This window comes from Belonocnema kinseyi, chromosome 7 (genome assembly GCF_010883055.1).
Source record: "Belonocnema kinseyi isolate 2016_QV_RU_SX_M_011 chromosome 7, B_treatae_v1, whole genome shotgun sequence".
NCBI classification, from domain to species: Eukaryota; Metazoa; Arthropoda; class Insecta; order Hymenoptera; family Cynipidae; genus Belonocnema; species Belonocnema kinseyi.
The window spans coordinates 129,519,606-129,545,849 of NC_046663.1; the positions used below are offsets into that span (position 1 = coordinate 129,519,606).

The 26,244-nt window shown below is 32.9% G+C and overlaps 1 protein-coding gene across 6 annotated transcripts in view; it reads right to left on the minus strand.

The window, feature by feature from the left end:
* LOC117176187 (protein inturned) overlaps positions 1-26,244 on the minus strand; it is a 270,462-nt gene that overhangs the window by 142,959 nt on the left and 101,259 nt on the right. For 2 of the 6 annotated variants that reach the window (XM_033366292.1, XM_033366289.1), the window contains exons 3-6: positions 4,572-4,866; positions 3,752-4,024; positions 3,568-3,660; positions 2,384-2,640 (exon numbers count right to left, since the gene is read on the minus strand). In XM_033366292.1, the coding sequence (XP_033222183.1) occupies positions 2,384-2,640; positions 3,568-3,660; positions 3,752-4,024; positions 4,572-4,866 (918 nt within the window). Of the gene's footprint in view, positions 1-2,383; positions 2,641-3,567; positions 3,661-3,751; positions 4,025-4,571; positions 4,867-5,252; positions 5,291-26,244 lie in introns of those variants that run through there. The other 4 variants (XM_033366293.1, XM_033366290.1, XM_033366291.1 and 1 more) reach the window with 4 other exon arrangements.

The window sequence follows — 26,244 nt, forward strand, 5'->3', positions numbered from 1 at the left end:
TCAACCAGGATGGGGCTTTTTCATATAAAATTGTATAAGAATGCTATTTTTAATAATACATTATGTAGGCGTTTGGAACAGTCTAAATTTTTGAGTATTACGTTAGGATGTCCGAAATGTCACAAAAAATTGTATTTGTCCCTTGGCTACAGTAAAAGTTTGAGATTAATATAAACAAGTCCTCAAAATGAAAAAAAAAACCGTTTTACGCGAAAAAAAGGGCTTAAAAAGGATAAAAATGTGATAATCATGCAAAATTCACTAAATTTCTTTAAAATATACAGCATATTTGATTTGTATATTTCTCTCATAAATGATTTTCTTTAATTTTTACGAATTTGTTATTCACGTTTAGACTTTAACACAATCCAGAGAAAAAGGAATAACATTTTCTTTATACGTCACGCATACAGAACATTGATCTTTAAAATGTGCGCCAGAAAATTTAAGACTGTCTCTTGTTTTGTTAAAATTTCTACTTTTTGTGAAATAACTTTTTCAAGAATTTACACAAACGCTTGATTCTAGAGGCTTTAGACACAAACCTGACAAAATTCAAGTAGTCTCAGATATTTCACCGCTAATGTACTTATAAAAGGAATAATTATATTAGGGTCAATACAGGTAAGTGGGACAATAGTGAGCAATGTGTGCGACAATGTACAACATGTTAGTTGTTAAATTTTCTCGTTATATTCTAAAGATTATATCTGTAATTATTCGTAGAAAAAAGGTATTTGTCATTCGCTCTAGCTTTACTTAATTTTTTTAAACGAAATTGAGATTCCTCTAAAAAAAATCAAATTCCTAATTGTGACATCTGCTGTTTTGCATGTTAGAGATTTTTATCATGTTTAATAAGGAGCTACGAGATGGTCTAAAAGTCCCCCAACGGGAACATAAAAAGTACAAATCCTATTCCTCTCGATCGACTGAGTGAAATTTAACGAAAGCATTTATTTAACCTATTTTTTATTATTAAATCTTTTTATAACTTGTAAATTCGAAAATTATCCAACTTTATATTTATTTATATTTTAATAAATTATTTAAACGTGTTAAAAATGCATTTAAGAAATCTATTTAAATGTGTGAATTAAAATAATTTTAAACATTGAGAGTCGGACTTGAATTGATTAAGGTTACATTTTCAAAACTTACATTCCACATGAAGGAATTATAAGAATTTATTACACATATTTTGTGAACTTACTAGAAGGAATTAAAGAACCTCAAAATACAAACACTTTTGGGAAATAGAAGATATCTCTGTCAGGTGTATCTCTTGGTACAATTACAAGGAATTACACATATCGAAAACAAGTTCTCTTTTGGGGAGCAGGAGCCTATGCGGCGGCCGCTATGGAAATAGAAATAAATTAGTTTCTGAGATATCCTACTCTTATAATGACATTTTAGACAGATGGAAAAATCGCGCATTCAAAATAATAGAATAATCTTCACTTTCACGCTGAAATCTGAAAATATTAATTTTTCTCTTTTCAACGCTTATTACCGGGAAGTGGAAACTGTTTTTTGTTTGTCTTTTTTCATTGTGAAATACGAAAAACGTAAATAACTTTTTTATAAATAAATTTAAGAGACAAATCATTTTTCAATCGAATTAGAAACGATGTAATTTGAAATAGTTAATCTTTCAAATATTACTGGAACCTTGCAGTGCGCATAAAATATCTAATTCGTTACGATATCTTTAGCATATCGTAAAGACATCGCCAAGTCATACGATGCATGTACGATATCGCAAAGATACATTAACGACTTCGACATAGGATGTCGTGAGGTCGTAAACATGTCGTAAAGATGTCGCGTCGACAAATTTTGCACCCAGTGGGAAGATTCAAATTTATATATTTTAATTTTCATTATTATTTTTATATTTGATGAAAAATTGAAAGCAAACATTTATTTCCAGGGAGTTAGATGCTCTATTATACGAGAACTAATGTAAAATCTTCTAAAATATTGATTTAAGATTTTTTTTTGACACGCATAAAACTTAACCATAATGACGAATAATCGGAAATCGTCGACAAAGTTCGAAATAAAATAAAAAATATTTCTTTATGCAAGTATTTTCTGATTCAAGAAGAGGATGATTAAAAGTAGAAAGTCCAAAAATGATGTTGGTATAATTTGAAACGAGAATCTTGTCAAATATTTGAAATGTCATTAATCAAACTATAACTTTCTAATTTTATATCACACTTACCCTTATTGATCCTCATTTACAAACTGAAAAATTATTTTGATTTTTCCCAAGCGTTGTTACGTGGGGGTAAAAATGTACAAAAATCTCAACATTTTCATGGAAAGCACGTTAGCGTAAAGTCAAAACGAAAATTTGAACATACTTGATTACCTTATAGGTCGAGAACCCAACGTATCGGATAACATGTGATTTAATGTGACAAACGCTCCCCTTGTTAAAAATAGAATTGTCTGCTCGATTCTGCCTTCCAATCGAGGAAATCCGTATAAAATATCTTGTGATTCTAGTCCCATCTCATTACGACCTGTCGTTTTTAAAAACATAATTCCAAAAGGGTGCTTCAAAAAAGATTCCTTGCACGATTTACTCATGTTTTGGTCAATTAGTCTCCTCACTAATAGTGATTGCTAGAATAAGAAAAAAAAATCCAAATTACGTAGCCAAAATTGTATTGAATAATACTTGTTATTAAAAACATGTGGTATTATTTCTCAACTTCACCAATCCAAAAATAGATGTGACTTATGTTTGAAAAAGTATAGTTCTATAAGATGGTACTTTATGGGGGAAATATTTTGTCATTAAAATAAACATTTAAGGGGGTGGGGAGAGCTTTTTCATTTTTTTCGACACCATCTGTTTCAGCAGGTTGTAAGATAATATGGATTGCAAGATTTGTAACTCCTTTAATATATAATAAAAAATCTTTGTTTACTACATTTTATGAAGAGGGTTCCATGGCCTTTCTTTTTACCATAAGTAGCCCAGTGCGAACACAATTTAGCGACGTCTTTCTGACATCGTTACGACCTCTTTATGAGAGATGAAAGACATCCTATGTCCACGCCGTTACGGTTTTTTTACGATATCGCAAAGACATTGTCAGACCATACGACGTCTTGACGATATCGTGAAGAAACAATAAAGAAATGGGCATAGAATGTTGTAAAGTTTTCGTAGAGATGTCATAACAATGTCGGTAAAACTTCGCCAAATTTTTTGCCCCCTGGAATGTTTTAAAAAAATTAATATTTTAACTTGAAAAATGAAGATTAAAGAATTCTATGTAAAAATTGTTCTAATCTTCATTTTTTAAGGTAAAATGATCTATTTGGTCTATAAATAAAAAATATCCTAATGACACATTATTTTTCTCAAACACTACTAGCCCATATAACTCCATATTATCCAAGCTTACATTAAATAATTTGTTGTTGTTGGATCAGTTGAGAAATAGTGACTATAAAGTCTATATTTTCACATAAAAAAAGTTAGATTAATTTAAATCAGAAAATAATCTTTTATAATGTGATGATGAAAAAATCTATATTCACTCTAATGTTAAAATTTTTTACTTTTGGAGTATTTATGGTAGGCATCTTTTCCATTTTATCCTTAGTTATGACGCGTTGAAATTCTAGAGCCACCTATAATAATAAATACGTGTTTTAAAAGATCGTAAGTATCCACTACCTACTGATGAAAAATATGTGTTACGCAATATTTGAAGATACCTACATTGATAGGCGCATTTACATCGGAAAGAATAGAATTTAAATTTTCAGGTGTAACATTTCGAGAGTTGATACTGCATAAATAATCACCCTCTTTTATGCATTGGTTTTTTATGGCTTCTCCGTCTGAAATCAATCCTACTACTAGAATATTCATGTTGTCAGATGAAATTCCTGGTATGATGCCCAAGTAAGCTTCACACATGGAAGCTCTTCTTCCCAATTTATGTTTTCTTTCTGGATCTATCGATAGCATAACTTGATAAACTTCGCCCATCTATGGAAATTTATGTAAATGGTTCAACTTTTCAATGCAAGTTAAAATAATTCGGGAGAATTTCGTGGGAAACTTCAAATAAAGTCTACGTAAACTTTCCTATGGGTACAAAATTTGGCGATGCCTTTACGACATCTTTACGACATTGTTATGACAACTTTAAGACATCCTATGTCCATGTCGTTACAATATCTTTACAATGTTTTCACGATATCGTAAATACGTCTTCAGATCCTACGACGTCTTTACGATATCGTAAAGACACCTTAACAACCTAGACATACGATGTCATGAAGTTGTTGTAAAGATGTCATCACGATGTCGTAAAGACGTCATCCAACTTTGGGTCCACTGGATTTATATGTGATTTTGGAATTTAACAATCTTAACACTGTTGGAGCGGAATGCAAAAAAATCATATAATTTATAAATGCGCATGTTATCCTAGTAAGTTAAAAACTAAAGACACTGTTAGGTTTCCTACACCGTGTAACTGCAGACTACAAATAAAGTGTTTTTATGTTCAAATTATATTATTTATTCTTACCGAGAATTTATGCATTGAGAGGTCCTTATCTTGAGTTTTTGGCATATTTTCAGGGTTTTCTGAGACGTTGTTTAATTTTTTTGTTCTGCTACTACATCGGTTGCTTTCCCTTCGTTTAATGAGATGCATTAATTTTTCTGCCCTTGTGCTTCTTCTTCTAGTGAATTCGGAGGACTGAAGTTTATTTTGATCTTCTGACGATTTATCTTCATCCTGCGCAGAGTCTGATAATGACTCAATGTAAAAAACTTCACCCACATGATTGATTTCCGATTCCCATTCAGCGACGGGGCTGCTTTACCAAGATTTATTTATATAGTATTAGTATGATTATTATTATCATTTTGTGCATTATGTTCTTTTTAAAATTTAATTGCGAAACTGATCTAAAGTTAAGTTTTAAAAACGTGACAAGATTATAGTAATATAGACATTATAAATAATTTAGAACTCTTGTCAGGAACAAAGAACTGATTGAATGCATTAAAATCGGTCTGAGAGTTTTCTTAGCCGACAATCTTATAATAAAAGTTTCGATGTTGTCTGGTTCAATGTGATTTCATAAAAATTTTATTTAATTATTAATTTAAGGCTATCAGAGCGCACGACTAGCTTTTACCAAAATTTACTGCAAAAAGCTTGCCCATCCCGGTTTTTGTACTATTTTATGGGCATACTCACCGACTATTTTAACCCTCTGATGGAGCACATCTTCTGGCGTCCCTTTCTTAGCGCACTGGGTCTGTAGCCACCCATAACTTATTCCAGAGATAAAAACTGTTTAAAAAATATATTTTTAACTTTGCAGGCTACTGACTAGGGTCCTATCCCAGTGGGCACGAAATTTGTCGACGACTTTATGACATCCTTACGACAATTTTACAACGTCTTGACAAAAACTTTATGACAACTTGTCGAAATCCTGTGCCCATGTTGTTAAGGTGCATTTATGATATCGTAAAGACGTCATATGATCTGACGATGACTTTAGGGTATCGCAAAGAGACCGTAACGACATGAACACAAGATTTCGTAAAGTCACTTTAGGCTTAAAATAGTTGGATTGTACACACATAAATTAGAAAAATAATTAGCCAAAAACAAGATTTGTGAGCCCTTTATAGTAACATTTTTTTAATCTAGACAGGAGTCACCGTTTAAGACACCTCGCCCAGGTGCCATTCTGCATTCGGCACGGTTGTTACGCCTCCGCTTAGGAGTTATTCCTTCGGGTCTATCCCTGGAAAAATGTCCGCGACTGCCTATTAATTATTGTGACCATATTCAACAGAAGCCTTTGGTACAGGGACTCTCTATTCGCAACCCGAGGACGCGTTTTATGACATTTCCATAGGCCCTGATGGGTCTTATCGGTCCTTATCGGGTCACACCTGCTGATGCCAATATATATTTAATGGTTCTTCTCGGGTCAGAACCCGATAAGGCTTCAGATACATTTTTCATTATAATTAGAAATAATCAAGAAGATTCAATAAAACTCAAGTCTGAAATGATACATGAAACTTCAGATTCATGTATCGGGTGGCAAAAAAGTAACTGAAGCCTACATGCTCTCACTGTTAATTACATCGAAGTTAAATGAATAATTGATTTTACTTTTCGTTTATTTACGTAATGTAAATCTTAAGGACTAGAAAGGACGTGTTTCGCCGGAACAACTTTATAATATATTCTCGTTAGATTGTCGAAAAAATGAAATTAAAGTTACTTAAAAACGATAGTTTGGAACAGACGCTTTTGACCCTAACAATTATGTACAGAAGTGCTTACAAGTAGCAAAAATCACAAACCTTTAGATTTTATGCGTTTATTGTAATAAGATGCCTGAGCAAATTCAAAGACACGATAGTAGATAGTATTAACACCTTCCGTATAATGAGACGTCGCTCTAAAGGTCCGAACCCGTCTTGCCCAAGCTTTCAAATTTATTCCTTTATTGCGATAAGCTGTCTAAGTCATTCGAAGACACGATCGCGGATAGTATTAAGAAGACCTTTCGTGTAATTAAGAGAACTTTTAAGATACTGGACCATTTTCTCTTCCTCTTGTCGTATTGTACACATCCGGCAATCATGCCCAATGGCATCTCGACCCTTGGGTCTTAACTTGGGGAGTTTTTCCTCTGGGTTTTTTCGTTTTATGAATTTTCGCCAATGATCGGAATTGAACCGTTACCTTTGAAAAAGTTACCTGGTCAAGTCCGAATCTGTCATTCTTTCGGTGTCGAGCAACAGTTGAACTATGCAAGTCGGTGCATAGGCAGATGATCATCATATAAAACTTCACTCATTTTATGTACTTGTTACCGTCCATGTTTCAATTTACAAACCACTTTATTCTTTTTCCGTACAAGTATGCAATTTAAATTTTATTTAAAGAATATATGTATATTACACGCAATTCATCAGTATTTTCTTATTTCATCGGACTTGTGCGAGTGATTGTCGATTCGCAATCATTAATGGTGAACCAAAACAGGACATGGATAAATAAAGTTCAAAGGGAAATATTTACTCACAAGTTTGTGCAGATACAACAATGCTTATACAGTATATGAAAATTTGAAAATCAGTGGAATGTTCCTTTTGTCACAAATTTTCTATAAAATGGAACTTAATATGTGCAGCTGCATAAAAACATTTTTTGAAGAATTTAAAGTACATAAATAACAACATACAAAAAAACATTACTTTTTTAGAAATATAAGTAAGATATTCGCCCGATAACCCTATGGAAAAATATACGTAATGGTCAGCAATGTGCCTTTAAACTTAGAGATTGGAAAATCCCAATGCGGAAAAAAATTGTTGTGCAAAGTGTCAGTGCTAAAAACCTATATTATAAGTGACACAACAATGTCGCGTTGTTTTGTAAGGGCTGTGATTCGGGTAGTAGAGTACAGAAAGAGAGATGTATTAATCGGAAAATTCTCATTATCTATAGTTGCGTTCTATTTTTTTTATATTCCTCCTCTTGTTTTAATGGCATTACTCATATAATTGTATAAATTATACAAGCTCTAATTTGGGAAGGCATAAAACTTTGAAGACAGGCGATCGCCAACTGGCGCCAGTCGAAATACATGGCGTGCGGTCTCCTTGTAGTACTTCGTGATTCTCACAAAACTAGAACCGGCCCACACTGACGCGTTGCAATGTTGCAAAGGGCACTATGCTAGCTGGCTAGTTCCGCACAGTCCCATGTTAGCAGAAAATGGCGGCGTAAAGCGAGAGTGAAAGAGACGGGCAGATCGATTTATCTGTTTCACTCTCAGGATTACAAAAAATATAGATTCTCTATTTCTTTCACATCTATGAAATTCTGCTATGTGATTCTGTTGCGCTACACCTACAGGACGGCAACCTTATTGAAAGGGCAATTTATAGATTTTATAAGCATTCAATAACAAATTTTGTTAATTTATAAATTAAACATTTTGAGCCCCCACTATGTACTCATGTTGCGCGCATGTACGCGCCGCAAAATTTCGTCACAGGGTGATTGTAAAGATGCTTGCATTGTGCCACACCTTGAGCACGCAATTCAGTTACAATCACAAAATGTGGGCGAACATGGTGAATTTTGGCATGCATGTCATGCGCGCATCGACGTGCACGTAACATGCGCGCACGAATTGTTATCTGGGTAGAGGTAAAATCCTTCTTTTGATCTCTCAGCTGATGTATTAGCTATAAACGGGTCTCGAACCAGTGGACCTTTATGTTTTTGGGGTCGCTGATCACGATCCCGGTGGATGTGATTTCGTGAAATGATAGGTTCAGAGTCTAAAATGAGAAATTGAATGAGTTAATGTTTAATTTCAAGCTTCAGTGTTTACATTCAACCGACTTTGAATTTCAGACCATGGGTCTATAGTTTTACGAAATCACATTCAACTGTTGAGCATTTTCACCTTAAGGGACGACCTTAGATTTGACCAACACGGTCATTCTCCAGGTCAAACAGAGGCCAAGATTTATTACTTACATAATATGCTATAAGAACGTACATCGTGAATCGACATTTTTGTGCCTGCTCCCAGGGCACCTCCACATGGTGACGGTGGGCAACAGGTCACCGGTGAAGTTCCTGGGTGAAGGCGTTTATGCCGTCATGGCAGGCACAAGAAAAAGTAACCGTACGAGACAGGGACTTGGAAACCCAGAATCGGCGATTGGTCAGGGTGAATAAGCGGGCCCGCAATCGTCGTCATCATGCGACCGTAGCTCTAATTTGGTGGAAAACTTGGCCCTTTTAAAATCTGATGCTACAAGTTCATCAACAACCCCATGTTATCATCGATTAAATAACTTTTGCGTTGTTTATGGGAAATATGTCATCACGAATCAGGGGAGGCAATTTACGGATACATTGAAAGCACATTACAAAAAATGTTTCAATATATGGTAGATACTATTTCTTTTTCTACTTGACCAATACATCTGCGTACAATAGAAATAAATATTCTACAGTATTACATAGATCTGTTCAATCTGTGACTCATGCTGTTTTAATTAGCATTGAACAGGTTGAAAGTGAACATCAGATATTTACTGAGGAAGTCTCTTTTGAAACAGAAACTAATGATACAGATAGAAGAATGTCATTTAAAAGAATTCGAAGATCAGCAAAATGCTGAGCTAAATGAATCGCAAAAATCAGAAGATGGTCAGCCCGGAAACTCTCATGGTTTCACTCAAGACGAGCTAAGTGACTTGGTTCGAGACGCAGGACTTTCGAAAGAAATTTCCGAACTCGTAGCTTCTAGATTAAAAGAGAAGAATTTTTTAGCTCCAAGTACTCGAGTGAGTTTTTATCGTGATCGAGATCGCCCAGTCCGGAAATTCTTTTCTAAAGCAAAGGGTTTAGTTTATTTCAATGATGTTGAAGGACTGATAAATCAGTATAAAAGTGTTCAATATGTAGCTAGTGACTGCCCAGTATTTATTGATTCATCAGTGAGGAGTTTGAAAGCTGTCTTACTTCACAATGAAAACATATATACCCCTATACCGGTTGGTCATTCAGTGACCTTGAAAGTGTAATACAATAATCTCCACTTTGTACTCGAAACATTTAAGTATGATAGTCACAAGTGGCAATTAGCTGGAGATTTGAAAATAACCAGTATTTTATTAGGTCAACAAAGCGAAAACACAAAGTATCCATGTTTTATTTGTGCGCGGGACAGTCGTGCCCGAGAACAACATTATGTGAAAAAGGACTGGCCACTCAGGCAAGAATTAACTCCAGGATCTATGAACATACTACAAGAGAGTCTCATTCCTAGTTATAAAGTCATCCTTCCACCATCACATATGAAACTCGGCTTATTTAAACAGCTTATCAAAACAATGAGGGTATCGGAGAGCGATGCTTTCATGTATATATTTGAGAAATTTTCCAGTAATTCTGAAAGAAAAATCAATGAAGGTGTTTTCGATGACTCCCAAATAAGGGAACTGATGAATGATAATGAATTCGAAATTAGAATGACAACTAATGAGAGAGCAACTTGGAGTAGCTTAAAAGACATTCATAAACAATTCTTGGGAAAGAACAAAGACCCTGATTACAAGAGTATTGCCGACAGACTGTTGGAAAACTACCGAAAGATGGGATGTTTAATGAATTTAAAGACAATTTCCTCCATTCCCACGTTGATTACTTCCCTGAAAATCTGGGGGACTTCAGTGAGGAGCAGGGTGAGAGATTTCACCAAGACTTGAAAAACATTGAAAGAAGATATCAAGGTGTTTGGGATGTGAACATGATGTCAGACTACTGTTGATCTTTCAAAAGATACACATCAAATGTACACAAAAGAAAATCCCTCCGTAGATCCTTTACGAACAAAAGAAAACGCCCTACATAAATTTTCAATTTGCATTGTGTGTACAAATCTATTATACGATTCCATTAAAAGAATCCATTCTTCCAACCTAAATAATCTCGTTATATAACATCTGAACTCAAATTTTGAATTAGAATTGCTTCAACACCCGCAATTTTTTCCATAGCGCCAAAAACCCTTGAGAAATGAGAGGAATCAGCACAGATACAGGCACACATAGAAATGTACGGATCCACACAAAGACTCGGATTGTACCCACATACACGAATAGACACACACAGACAGAAGCAAGGGTGTCATAAAAATGATATCGTCCAAATAACGGAGTTTGACTTTTATTTGACTTTGATCTAGACGTGATGGGATCATATGAACACCGGGATCGTGATCAGCGACCCCAAAAACATAAAGGTCCACAGGTTCGAGACCCGTTCATAGCTAAGACATCAGCCGAGAGATTAAAAGAAGGATTTGACCAGTAGATGACTTCCAAACGACCTTCAGAGGTCAGTTCGACAAACAGGTCTAGACGTATTCGGACGTAAAATTTTCCGATCTTTCAGAGTCTGGGATAAAAAAATTGCATCAATCGAATTAAGGTATTTGACCTTAATTCTTCGAGTACTCCATTGCACATCACAAATAATGATCATTTCAGGTTTTAAAAAAAGAAATCTTCACGAACCCCCAAAATATCTATACTGCCTTCGTATTTCAATTAATTTCCTTCAGATACTAAAATTTGCTCTTGTGCCAAAGGGCTGCTGCTTATTCAGGGTGTTGGTCAAATCCGACTTCGAATTTTTTTTATAGGTACGACAGTGACTCAATATATATTTTTTCCGAAGGATTTGAGAACGAAATAAAGAAAACTTGTCGACCCTAAATTTTGCGAAATACGTCGCGAAATGGAGAAAAATGCAGAACAAAAGCGGACATGCCCTATGTGTAAGTTGTAATTATATTTGTGATCAGTAACCAGTCTAGCTGACACCTTCGCGCCATGTACGGTATCGAGACGCCCCTCCCAGGAAAAAGAACCGATAGAAAGCGAGTCGGTTTGAAAAGACTGACAAACCTGAAATAATTCCCATGAGCATTCTACGTTCATTAATGTGCATATGAATGGATTGTGATTCAATATGAAAGAGAGTTCTTAAAAGATCACACCCAATGGTAAAAATACGATGCGCACATAGCAATTTTCAATAAGCGTGAATCTGCCAATGGTAGGTTACCTCAGACTGTGATCAACTGAGTGGACTATGCAGATTAAAATTTTAAAGAATTTATTCTTTCGATTGAGAAGTATAAGGTAATAAACTTGAATAACACAATTCTGATTATTCAAAAATGAAAGAAATTCGAATTAAATAATAGTGTAATGTATTTTAATTGATGCGACAATTTATTTATAAATTCAATGATTATTTAGTTGTAATTTTCTTTTTACAATGGTTTCAATAGAATATCCTGTACAGGAATTGTAAGACTGAGACTGAATTAAACGCCAGTGCCATTCAACTTATTCAGTGCACATGCTAATGGCATGTGAAAGTTAAAACAGAATTGGTTTGCGACTATATGTAAATCGGTCATTTTTTCAAGCAACTTCGAATCGACAATGTACTGCAATGGCCATTTCAAACAAGGTTATATTGAATCGGTTTTCTTCTATTTTAATGAGACCAACTTTTTTGGGGTTAAACTGCCATATTTGACACAATATTTTAAATTTATAAATTATTGAAAGATTAGAAGAAATCATGCGCAGGTTTACTAGATTCCTTTTGCTACTTCAGTTATTAGTCTTTTACGGCATATAAGTTAGTCAACAAAATTATAACGACTAAAAGTATTTAAAAAACAAATCGACGGAAATTTTGGAATTCCAGTGACAGATACGCAATTCAAAAGCCTTCGAACCCCATTCAACAGAGGTGAATGGATTTTTGTTTCCTGGGAAACTCCGCAATTCGCTTATATCCATTTGCATCACAAACATCCAAATGTTTAGAATTTCAATACCCGCATTTTTGGTAAAGGTAATTTCGATAAGATAAAACGTGAGTGTTAATTTTTGTAAAATTAAAATTCATATATGGTAAATGTGAAATAAATAAATGAATTTTTAACATTCTGATGTGATGTGATGCAAATATGTCAAAAAAATGTTCAGCAAAATCAATTAAAATGCCTGAAAATAAACAGTCTGTAAATAAAAATAGATTAGATGTATGCCAAGATTTTCTTAAAATTTGCCCATTGAACTATTTTTTATTAAATAATTTTAACTATTTTAATTAAATTTGTTTAATTTAAATTAATATTTTTCTATCGGAACTGTCGTACCTCTATCTTTTATGCTCTATCTTTTAAAATGCATTGCTGCGTAACATGATAAATTTATAATTAATAAATAGAAGTTATTATTCATTAATATTATAATATTGGAATAATTATCAATGAGGAAAAATGTACAATATACAGAGTAGTTCTTAGGCAACTTGATAAGCTTGGAATTTATAAAGACATTTGAAGAGAGCCTCATTTCCAAATTTGATAGTTTTGAAATGTGTTGCTGGGTAACTTGATAAATGCATAATTTATAAAGAAAAGTCGATATTCGCCAGTATTATAATTTTGGACTAATTATCAATGAGGAAAACTTAACAATATCCAGAGTAGTTCTTAGGCAACTTGATAAGCTTGGAATTTATAAAGAAATTTGAAGAGAGCCTAATCTCCAAATTTGATAGTTTTTAAATCTATTGCTGGCTAACTTGATAAATGTATAATTTATAAAGAAAAGTCAATATTCGCCAGTTTTGTAACTTTTCAATAATAAATGTGTAAAATTGTAGAATATCCCGAATAGTTGTTAGGCAACTCTATAAGCTGGGAATTTATAAATAAATTATCAGAGAGCCTAATTTACAAATTTGATAGCTTTAAAATGTATTACTGGGTAACTTGATAAATGTATAATTTATAAAGAAAAGTCAATATTCGCCAATTTTGTAATTTTAGAATAATGATCATTCTGGAAAATTGGACAATATCCAGAATAGTTGTTAGGCAACTTAATAAGCGTGGAATTTATAAATGAATTTGCAGCGAGACTAATTTACAAATTTGATAGCTTTGAAATGTATTGCTGGGTAACTTGATAAATGTACAATTTATAATCAAAAGTCAATATTCGCCAGTTTTGTAATTTTTGAATGATTATTAGTGTGAAAAATTGGACAATATCCAGAATAGTTGTTAGTCAACTTGATAAGCTTGGAATTTATCAAGAAATTTGAACAGAGCCTAATTTCTAAATTTTGTAGTTTTGAAATGTATTGCTGGGTAACTTGATAAATTTATTATTTATAAATAAAAGTCAATATTCACCAGTATCGTAATTTTGCAATAACTACACAGCCACATACAAAAAAAAGTGTGCGGATCTGGTAACAAGACACTTGCCTGAGGCAAATAAATTTCAAAATAATGCCAGTGATGCAAATTTTCACTTCAAAAACATGTCGAAAACTGTGAAGGATCAACCCTTGCCTGATATCAACTTATTTAACATAACTTTACCCAACAGAACCTGACCTCACCTAACCTAAATTAACAGAAATTTATTGAACTACACGTAAAACTCTGGAAGCATTTTTTCCCAGTAGCAAATGTGTGCTACATCGAATGGGTCAACTCGAGCCTACCCTAGAAATAAATCTAACCTAGCCTAACCTAACCTCACGAAACACAATTAAACTGGTTGTGTTGCCCCGCTGTGTTTGCGGTACCGTTTCATTCAGCATCGGCTTAACCTACACAGAGGTTTAACCTGTCCTAACCTAACAAAACCTGACCTAACATAACCGATTACGCTGGCAACCCTGTTCTTGCGTACTTTCATATATTGACATTAATAGCAGTAAATGTCTGGAGTTTCGTAACCGCTTTTCTAGCATTATTCACCTGTGTCTGTAACCAGGGCACCTCCACGTGGTGACGGTGGGCATCGGATCCACATTGGCTGAGTCCCTGGGTAAACGGCGTTCATGTCGTCATGGCAGACACAGGTAAAAAGTGTATTACGATGCAGGGAAAACCCCCAGTATCGGCATCTGGTCAGTGTGGGACCGACGTCGTCATAATGCAAACGTAGCTCTTCATCAATGGATCACTTAGTTGGTGTAGAGTCTCATGCTACAAGGGAAAAAACCGCGAGCATTTCTCAATCGCATGTCTGCAAGAATAGCTCAGATTCATTCTGTTACATTTGCAGTAAATATGAAGTGAGCAGTTTGCGAAAATCAATCGACGATGAAGTGAAAAGTGTTTTGACCGTAAATTGCTGCACCAAGAAACAAAATGGGTTCCTCACGTCATTTGCGATTCCTGCAGACTTATGTTGTATCGTCTAGAAAATGCAAACAACGAAAAGTACCGCAAGTACTCTACACCAACCACATGAAAAAAACCCGTTATTGCGAAGGACTGCTACTTTTGTATGAATTTCGTCAAAGGTTTCAACGCCAAAAATAAAAATAACATTTCGTACATTAATGTGTGGCACAGCCACAAGAGCAATTGAAATCAATAAAAATACACGCCAGACTGATTTAAGCGCTTTAGAAGATGATAGAATGCAAGTTGAAAGTCAACGTCCTGGAGACGGTAGTGAAACCAGTGATCGAACAGAAAATAGTTCTGATGATTCCGATGAAAATGACGAAAAAGATGACGAATATGGCGTGCATAAAATGAAATTGAAGGTTCCAATATTAGTGTCGCAACTAGAACTGAATGATTTTATTAGAGATCTTGGATTACCGAAAGACGGCGCTGAATTCGCCGCTTCATTTCTAAAAAGAAAAAATCTTCCAGAGCCAAAGACAAAAGTTTCATTCTATCGCAACACGGACAAAGAATTTAGAAAGTTTTTCGTTAAAGACGAAGAGATGTCTTTAGTGTACTGCACTGACGTTAACGGACTAATGAACAACTTGAAGAAAAATGTGTACAGAGAAGAAGAATGGCGACTTTTCATTGATTCGTCAAAACGCAGCATTAAGGCTGTTTTACTGCATAACACGAATACATACGCTCCTATCCCTGTAGCTCACTCAACGGTCATCAAAGAAGAATATAACAATGTTAAAATGCTTCTTGAAAAAGTTAATTACACGAAACACAAATGGCTAATATGTGGTGATCTCAAAATCATAACAATGATATTAGGCCAACAATCAGGTTTCACGAGAGAACCATGCTTTATATGCCTGTGGAATAGCAGAGATCTAGCCAATCATTACAGCAAAAAACATTGGCCTTTTAGAGATTCATTCAAACCTGGTTCTCATAATATCATCAACCAAAGCCTCGTTATCCAAAAAAAATTTTACTACGACCCCTCCACATAAAGCTTGGACTCATGAAGCAATTTGTCAAGGCGTTAGACAAAGATGGACAATGCTATAAGTATATATCCCTTAAATTCCCTAATGTTTCAGACGCTAAATTGAAAGATGGAGTCTTTGATGGACCACAGATTCGAACATTGACAAGAGATACTAATTTGAAAATTGAAGAGGGCCTAATTTCCAAATTTGTTATTTCTGAAATGTACTGCTGGGTGACTTGATAAATGTAATATTGCTGGGTACCATGGCAATTTAAAAATTCATAAAGAAAAGTCAGTATTTGCCAGTTTTGTCATTTTGGAATAATTATCAATGTGGAAAATTGTATAATATCCAGAATAGTTGTTAGGCACCTCTATGAGCTGGGAATTTATACAAAAATTTGAAGAGATCCTAAATTCCAAATTTGATAGTTTTGAAATGTGTTGCTGGGTAACTTGATAAATGCATAATTTATAAAGAAAAGTCTATATTCGCCAGGTTTGTAACTTTCTAATAATTATCAATGTGTAAAATTGTACAATATTCAGAATTGTGGATATGCAACTTGATAAGCTTGGAATTTATAAAGAAATTTGCAGAGAGCCTAATTTCCAAATTTGATAGTTTTGAAATGTATTGCTGGGTAACTTGATAAATGCATAATTTATAAAGAAAAGTCTATATTCGCCAGTTTTGTAATTGCGGAATGATTATAAATGCAAAAAATTGTACAATATCCAGATAGTTGTTAAGCATCTTGATAAGCTTGAAATTAATAAATAAATTTGCAGAGAGCTTAATTTCAAAATTTGATAGTTTTGAAATTTATTGCTGGGTAACCTGATCAATCTATAATTTATAAATAAAAGTCAATATTCGCCAGTTTTGTAATTTTGGAATGATTATAAATGTAGAAAATTGTACAATATCCAGATAGTTGTTAGGCATCTGGATAAGTTTGGAATTTATAAAGAAATTTGAACAGAGCCTAATTTCAAAATTTGATAGTTTTGAAATGAATTGCTGGGTAACTTGATAAATTTATCATTTATAAGGAAAAGTCAATATACGGCAGTTTTGTAATTTTGAAATAATTATAAATGTTCAAAATTGTACCATATCCAGAATAGTTGTTAGGCAACTTAATAAGCTTGGAATTTATGAATAAATTTGCAGAGAGCCTAATTTCCAAATTTGATAGTTTTGAAATGTATTGCTGGGTAACTTGATAAACTTATTATTTATAAATAAAAGCCAATATTCGCCAGTATTGTAATTTTGGAATAATTATTACCGTGGAAAATTGTACAATATCCAGAATACTTGTTAGGCAACTTAATAAGCTTGGAATTTATGAATAAATTTGCAGAGAGTATAATTTCCATATTTGATAGTTTTGAATTGAATTGCTGGGTAACTTGATAAATGTATTATTTATAAAGAAAAGTCAATATTTGCCAGTTCTGTAGTTTTTGAATAATTATTGATGTGGAAAATTGTACAATATCCACAATAGTTGTCAGGCAACATAATAAGCTTGGAATATATGAATAAATTTGCAGAGAGCATAATTTCCATATTTGATAGTTTTGAATTGAATTGCTGGGTAACTTGATAAATGTATTATTTATAAGGAAAAGTCAATATTTGTCAGTTCTATAATTGTGGAAGGATTATCAATGTGGAAAATTGTACAATATCCAGATAGTTGTTAGGCGACTGAATAAGCTTGGAATTTATAAAGAAATTTGAAGAAGGTCTAATTTTCAAATTTGGTAGTTTTAAAATGCATTTCTGGGTAACTTGATAAATTTATAATTTATAAATAGAAGTCAGTATTCGCCAGTATTATAATTTTTGAATAACTATTAAAGATTAAAATTGTACAATATCCAAAGTAGTTCTTAGGCAACTTAATAAGCTTGGAATTTATAAAGAAATATGAAGAGAGCCTAATTTCCAAATTTGATAGTTTTATAATGTATTGCTAGGTAACTTAATAAACTTATTATTTATAAATAAAAGTCAATCTTCGCCAGTATTGTAATTTTGGAATAATTATTTATGCGAAAAATTGTACAATATCCAGAATAGTTGTTAGGCAACTTAATATGCTTGGAATTTATGAATAAATTTGCAGATCCTGATTTCCAAATTTGAGAGTTGTAAAATGTATATCTGTGTAACTTGGTAAACGTATAATTTATAATGAAAAGTCAATATTCGCTAGTTTTGTAATCTCGAATAATTATAAATGTAGAAAATTGTACAACAAGCAGATAGTTGTTATACAACTTGATGAGTTTGGAATTTATACAGAAATTCAAAGAATGCCTAATTTTCAAATTTGACAGTTTTAAAATGCATTACTGTGTACACTGTAAGAAAAGGTTGTGGAATTTTAGTAAGCTAAACGTATGTAAATGTGGACTCACGCGGAGCGGAGTGAAATTAGTATAGAAATGTCTAAAATTGTACAAAAGTGTAAAATTCTCAACTGAACTGAAATTTAATATGTGACGTTAAATAAAACAACGGAAAGTGGAAAATTTCTCTAAAATATCAACCTAACCTCAAATACTTAAATCATTGAGATCGCGTTAAGAATATATTTATAATTACGCAAGCTTATATGGTATAAAATTTATAATTTAAAATCAGTCACTCGCATTTATGCTTTCGCCGAAAATGAGCTATAGAGTTAGCAAACTAAAATGTACGTTCGCTCATAACACGCGAAAAAACGAGCAATATAAAGCTCTATCGCGAAAATTATACAAATGTGGAATATTATACGGACGAATCTACAATCACTATAATGTGGAGAAATTTTCGTTAAAAAATAGAAATTTATGCGCATTCGGTAATTTTACCAGTCTGGGGAATTTTGCGATGTACAACGTGAGTCCTTTTTTAAACACTTTGAACGTAGTGATTTTCAACACGTGGTATGAATTCATGCAAACTCATAGAATTAAACCTGTAACAGACGTCATTGAACACAACATGTGGAAATTTTCTTTCTAACCTGTAATTTTAATGCATCTAAAGTGACGTTTTATACGTGTCAATTTACACTTTGAAGTGCAATTTTTAAAATTATTTTTTAGTGTAACTTGATAAATTTTTCATTTATAAAAAAAGTCAATAACCGCCAGTTTTGTAATTTTGGAATGATTGCAAATGTACAAAATTGTACAATATGCAGATAGTTGTTAGGCAACTTGATTAGCTTGGAATTTATAAAGAAATTTGAATAGAGCCTAATTTTCAAATTTGATAGTTTTGAAATGTATTGCTGGGTAACTTGATCAATGTATAATTTATTAAGAAAAGACAATATTTGTCAGTTCTATAATTGTGGAAGGATTATCAATGTGGAAAATTGTAAAATATCCATACAGTTGTTGGGCAACTGGATAAGCTTGGAATTTATATAGAAATTTGAAGATAGCCTAACTTCCACATTTGACATTTTTAAAATGTATTGCTGGGTACCTTGATGAATGTAATATTTATAATAAAAAATCAATATTCGGCAGTCTTGTGATTTTGGAATAATTATCAGTGTTAAAAATGGTACAATATCCAGATAGTTGTTAGGCGACTGGATAAGCTTGGAATTTATAAAGAAATTTGAAGAGGTTCTAATTTTCAAATTTGATAGTTTTAAATGCATTGCTGGGTAAGTTTATAAATTTATCATTTATAAATAAAGTCAATATTTGCCAGTTTTGTAATTTTGGAATCATTATAAATGAAGAAAATTGTACAATATCCAGACGGTTGTTAGGCAACTTGATAAGCTTGGAATTTACAAAGAAATTGAAATGGGGCCTAAGTTTTAAATTTAATAGTTTTAAAATTGTAACATTATTGCTCTTCACTAACCGGGGATTCGTTTTGTGTTATGTATATTCTTAATTTAATTGCTGCACTTGGCTGATTTTAAAAAGTGATCTTATTATATAACAAAAATCATATTAATTTTTGATAATAATTCCCTAAATATTTTACAATTACACTTGAAAATTATTTGTACAACAGAAAAAGAAAGTAAATCTTATTTTCATAAAAAAATTTCTTACTGAAATTTTAAATCATCAAAAAAAAAACAACCAAAAAAATCATAGATTGTAGATTCACTCGAGGGAAAGATGATTACGTCTTTTAGCTATGAATTCAATATATATTTTAGGTAATTACATTGTATTAGAAATAATCAAATAGGATTCTCCTCCAATATTAATCGAAAAGAAACCAAGACTTCCTTCTCACACAGAGGTTTTTATCATACGATAAATTTCAAAGTCGTTACGAATTCTATTCTGGTTTAATTTTTAGAACAATTTAAAATAAAATGCCAATACAAATTTCAATAGCTAACGCAACTATGTACAACGAGGTTTCTTTATCGTGAGATAAAGTGCAAAGTCGTTACAATAAAAGTTGCGCACACTATCTTTTCATTTATTTAAAAATCCCCGCACTACGATGCAAACATGCACAACGAGGTCTCCACATAAATGTGGAGTGCGAAGTCGTTACAATCATGCATAATATAATTTAAAAAAAAATTTTTTAAAATGGAAATTCCCAAAAACTGACGTCTAACTATCGGAGTTCTGATGAATTTGGATAGTTTAATGAACGGAAGTTAATGATACAAGTAGGAGAGTCCTTAGCGGGTAGCGTCCTTCTTGAATGACGCTTATACTATCCGAATGATACTCTCACGATAGGTGGATGAGTGAACCAGGGGAGACTCCCTCCACGTCAACCCTTGCGTAAGAAGTCTTCGTAATTCAAAGAGAGCTGGTACCGGTATCGCAATCAATTTTTAGAGTGCATTGGTCTCACGCTATCCCCATTTATTAGCTGATGGCGCGCGCAATCGATCGTATGATCGAATGATTTCGTGAATCATCCCTTAGCCCTACCTGGCTGTACACTTTTGAGTCAGGAGCGTATCAATATAAATATTCGCCCGTAGCTTTATTAATAAATTCCAATTCTTAAAATAGAACGGACTGTCTCAACGCCCCCCTAAACGCATAGAGCTTTTATTTTTTCAAAGGTCTTATGCGTTTCCAAAAAAATATACCTCAGAAGACAACAAAAAAAAAACATTTTAACCGTGTGAGAATGGCATATCGATACTTTTAATCTTACATATACATATACCGATTAATGCCCCCCTAAACTAAAAAATTCTTTATAGAGAGAGAGAGAGAGAGAGAGAGAGAGAGAGAGAAATCTATTTGTAATTCCTCATTTTCAATAAATTGATAACCATCAACGCCTGCTTAAACGAATGGATTCAAATTTATTGAGAACATTCGTTTACAATAAGTTGTATACTTTTACATTTTTTTTGTAAGGCAAACAAGTAATTTTAATGATTATAACCAAGTAGCTGAATACTATTACGCTGATTATTGTGATTATGCACTATCTATTTTAAGCATTTACTAACAAAAAAAAGAATACCAGGAATTACATGGGGAAATTTTTAGATTTCCCATTCGTTGAGAATAAAATTAGGTGATAGACAATGGTGGTATTCATTGCGATTGCTATTGTGTATCATGCTTAGATGGAGTGTACCTTCGTATGTACCACCTAGCTCAAAATTCCTCATCCTAATGTAATTTTTCATTTCATTTATTATTCTTGTTTCCAACATATCATCAACAATCAGTTTCCTTAACGTTTCAGTTAATTTTTTAATGCTTAAATAAACTTTTTTTATATTAATACTCTTTAGTACGCACTTAAGTTTTTTAAATTGTCTTTTAAATTGTTTCTTGTGCACTCTAGTGCTCCTATTTTCCCTTATTTTTCTTAATTTTTCCTTTTTACTTTGACACTGCTTAGAGTCGTTTAGTAGTTTTCCATATTGGCACATTCCAATTTCCTGCTTTGTTCCATCTGCTGAAACTTCATTTAATAACTTTCCAAATAAAATTTTATCTTCCTTTCGTTGCTTGAGAAGTTCTGAGGATATTTTTATCTCCTTATATATTTCTCCAAGTGGTAATGAATCTTTTAAATCTATTCTTTCAATGGATTTTTTGATTGGTTTAATTGTGGTTTCATGTTTGAGGGATAATGTGACCCATGGTGTTTTAGAGGGGTACATTTCTCTATGCATTTGGATATCCTCGGGGAAATCTTCAGTAATTCGTTTTTTATGCAGAATTATTTGCAGTTTGGTTTTTTCTTTAATTGCTGCCTTCAATTTTTTGAGTTTTTTAGTGGCTCTCGTTCTTTTCGGCCGGGGTCTGTTTCTTGATTTCAGGCATTTTTCTTGGCCGTTACTAGCCACTTTCTTTTTCTTTGGCGTATTGGTCCATGTCCTTTGAGGCTGGTTGTATTTATTTTTACATTGAACCGAATACTCTTTGGTAAAATTTGGTATTCGGTGAAGACGGTTCTGAGAAATACCCATAGTGTCGCTTTTCAAACTTATGAAGGAGAAGTGATCAAGTACTGTTTGGGTACCACGATCTTCAAAAATTTTTGAGTCGGATAGTTTAGTTCTCGCTTCAGCCATCTGTTAACATAGCGAGTATCCCTGTTCTAATTCCTACCTTATGAATTACAAATTATATTCACCTATATCCCTTTTTCCGAACGAAACGACTTATTCTACTTGGGAATCTCTTTTTCTCAAAGCAAGTGTTGAATTTTATGAGAGAAAGAAAAATAAAAAGAATTAAAATGAATAAGAAAATCATATTTTTTTTCTAAATAACAACATATTTAGAAATATAGATATATATGTCCAGGAGATCCGAAGCATGATTATACTTATAAATATTTAACATGTGAAACGTATAAAACATGTACTATTTGCGTTATAATTATTTTATTGCCTTTTAAATTGTATGCAATTAGTGTTGTTTACCTTAATATTTTTTTTTATATCCCAACCTCGTTGGGATTGGTGAGTTTCTTTCACCCATAATTATTTATACATTGTTATCTCATTTCTATAAATATTATACTACAGAACCAATTAAGTTCAGTTTTGTTGAATATGCAATGTGCATCAAGAAAAACATCGTTTTCCTGAGAATGCCGAGTTGTAACTGATTTATTGAAGGTACAATCAATAATCTGGAAAATATACATTATATATACACACTAGTATTATTCATCCGGTGTATGTGAATTTTTTAATATCTTTTATTTATTTATAATCGTGATTTATTATTTAATTTCATGTGATTTGTGTGCTAATATGTTCAAATTATTTAACGTTAGTTAATTCTTTCATTATATTTTTTTAGGTCTTGAGTATGGTACATCCCCTTTTTTTGTAGTTCTCTAGGGTCCCATAAAATGAATGTTTCTGGGGTGACTTGTTTTTTTAAAACATAAGGTCCATCATAAATTTGCAAAAATTTTGCCAGGATTTTATTATCTTTATCTGACTTATTTAATAGTTTTAACAGCACCAGATCACCTTCTTTAAATTTGATGATTTTATGGGTTCTGTTAAAAGCTTCAGCACGGTTTTTACCCTTTTTTAGGATGTTATTATGCCCCATCTCGATTTTTCTTTTATATTCCGGATCAGGGGGTTTTGACGGAAATTTGAGCCACGTTTCCCAAGTTCGTTTAGGTTTAACATTCATGTGAATTTCTATAGGCGTAAATTCGGTCTATCATGATGTGTTTCGTTCATGCATGATTCTATAATTCGAACCCATTTCCACCATGCGCTGTGGTTTTCCATAATCAAAGATCGAAAAAATCTCGAAAGTTCTCTGTGAATTCTCTCTACTATATTGCTTTGGGGATGACGTATTGAGAGAAAACTACCTGAACATTTTCTTCCTTTAATTTATTTTTCCAAAGATCTGACATGAATTGTGTTCCGTGATCGGTAATAATCTTATCAGGCCTTCCATATTTCGGAATATGATGATTAAAATTTTTATTTATAGCCGCTTTGGTCGTCATTCTCCTTAAAGGATACAGACACACGAATTTACTAAATGCCTCAATGGTTGATAAAATATATTTAAATCCCCCTTTTGATGCAGGTAAAGGACCATAAAAATTAATAGATAATATTTCTCCTGGTTTCGTGGGCGTATAATTTTCAATTTCCGCGTAGTTTGATTGATTTGTCACTTTGTTTTTCTGACACGAATCACAAGTAGATAGTCTTTGCCTAATTGTTTTAGCTGAACGGGGATAATTAAAGTATTCCTGTAGCATTCTAAAGAATTTTTGAGGACCTATATAACCATAAAGTTCACGACATTCATCGATTACGTCATGAATGACGCTTTTAGTTAAGTAAAGTTTTTTTTCCGCCTGCAATGAAGTATACTAGTTCTTCATGCTTTTCAAATCTTTTTGTTTTGCCCTCATTTATTGCTTTTACGCATTGTTGCAAAATAGAGTCATTTTTCTGCTCTTGAAGAATATTTTTTAAACGCTGTCGTAATTCAGATGAGGGTCGTTTTGCTAATGTGTATAGAAAAATTTTCTCTTCATTTTTATCAAAAAGGTGTCCTGATTCTATCGACGGAATTCTGCTTAGCGTATCGGCTATTATATTTTTCCCCCTCGCAATATTCGATTGTAAACTGATAATCCTGGATTGCTAAGATCCATCGTGTCAATCTACCGCTTACCAATTTACACGTTTTAAGAAAAGTTAAGGCTTTATGATCTGTGCGAATTATTAATCTAACGCTCAACACGTATGATCTAAATTTTATTAGGGCCCATACAATTGCTAATAATTCTTTTTCGGTTGTATAATATGATAAATCAGATCCCTTTAATGTACGAGTAGCAAATGAAATAGGTGCGTGCTCTTTATTTCCATCAATTTGATAAAGGACCGCACCTAGCGCTCGATCGTTCGCATCTGTTAGCAGATAAAAAGGTTTGTTTAAATCCGGATATGTAAGGATAATAAATTCGCAAAATAAGGTTTTGACCTTCTTGAATGCATCTTCCGTTTCTATTCCCATATCCATTTAGCCCCTATGCGTAATAAGTTCAAAAGTGGTACGATTTCTTGAGCGTGTTCTCTTGTAAATTTGGTATACAAATTTATTACACCCAAGAATCCGCGTAGTTCTTTTAAATTTCGAGGTTTGGGATATCCATCGATTGCTTTAATTTTTTCAGGATCGGTTTAATTCCAAGTGGCGTTAAAATATGGCCTAAAAATTTGACTTCTGGTCGAAAAAATGTGATTTCTCAAAATTTACTGTGATATCGTGATTTTCTAGACGTTGGAATAATAATTCCAAGTGTTATAGATGCTGTAATGTGCTCAATGAAGTACATAATATATCATCAATAAAAGTAATAACAAAATGTCCAAGCCCATTTAAAACGAAATCCAATGCTCTTACCAACGTAGCTGTATATTTTATAGAGTCAGGGTGCAATGGCACCTGCTAAAAGCTACTAGTTAAGTGCAAAGTTGACATAACTTGTGTTCCTGCGCATCTTTGAAATAAAACTTCAGTAGGCTCTGCACCTTCGTAGTCATTTACCATGATTTCGCTTAATTTTCTAGCATCTAAACAAAATCTTATCAAGCCATCTTTTTTTATGGTGACCACTAATGGATTTACATACGCGCTGTTTGACCTTTGAATTATCCCCATTTCTATAAGTTTTTAAATTTTATTTGCTACTTTATCGCGTACAAACATAGGTATCGGGTACGTGCGCGATATGAAAGGCCGGTTATCATCTATTTTAAGTTGATGTTCATATACTGAGATCCTACCAGGTTTCCGAGAAAATACATTTTTGTAACGATATATTAGTTTGTAGAATCTCTCTTTTTCTAATGCATTTAATAAGGTACAATGCGCCACTTTTTCAGTAATTTGTTCATCAGTTAATGCATATTCGTCTTGGGCATTATCATATGTTTAATAGTATTAATTTCTTTTATGGCATTTGGAAAATTTTCTTCGGGTTCTAAATACTTCCCTAAACATTCTATGTATCTTTCTTTTTGGACATTTTCCGCATCCATTATAATGCGAATTTTTTTTATATCTTCTTCTGGTAGTTTAATTTTAATCGATTTATTTTTATCTTTCAGTTCAATCATAGTATCATAAAAATCGATTTTACTTTTTAATCTTTTCAATAGGTCCAATCCAATAATACATTCTTTAGTAAGTCTAGGAACAATAAAAAAAACGTAAGAACCTTCCCAGTTGCCCACTTTGAATTTCGCATAAATTTGATGTTTTAATTTTACAGGTCTTCCCCCAGTTGCCCCAACAATTGTGGTTCCTACAATTGGTAAAAGTTCGCATTTTTTGAAAATATTATAATTGTTTTCATAAAAATTCTCAGAAATACAGGTGACTTCGCTACCTGTATCTATTAGTGC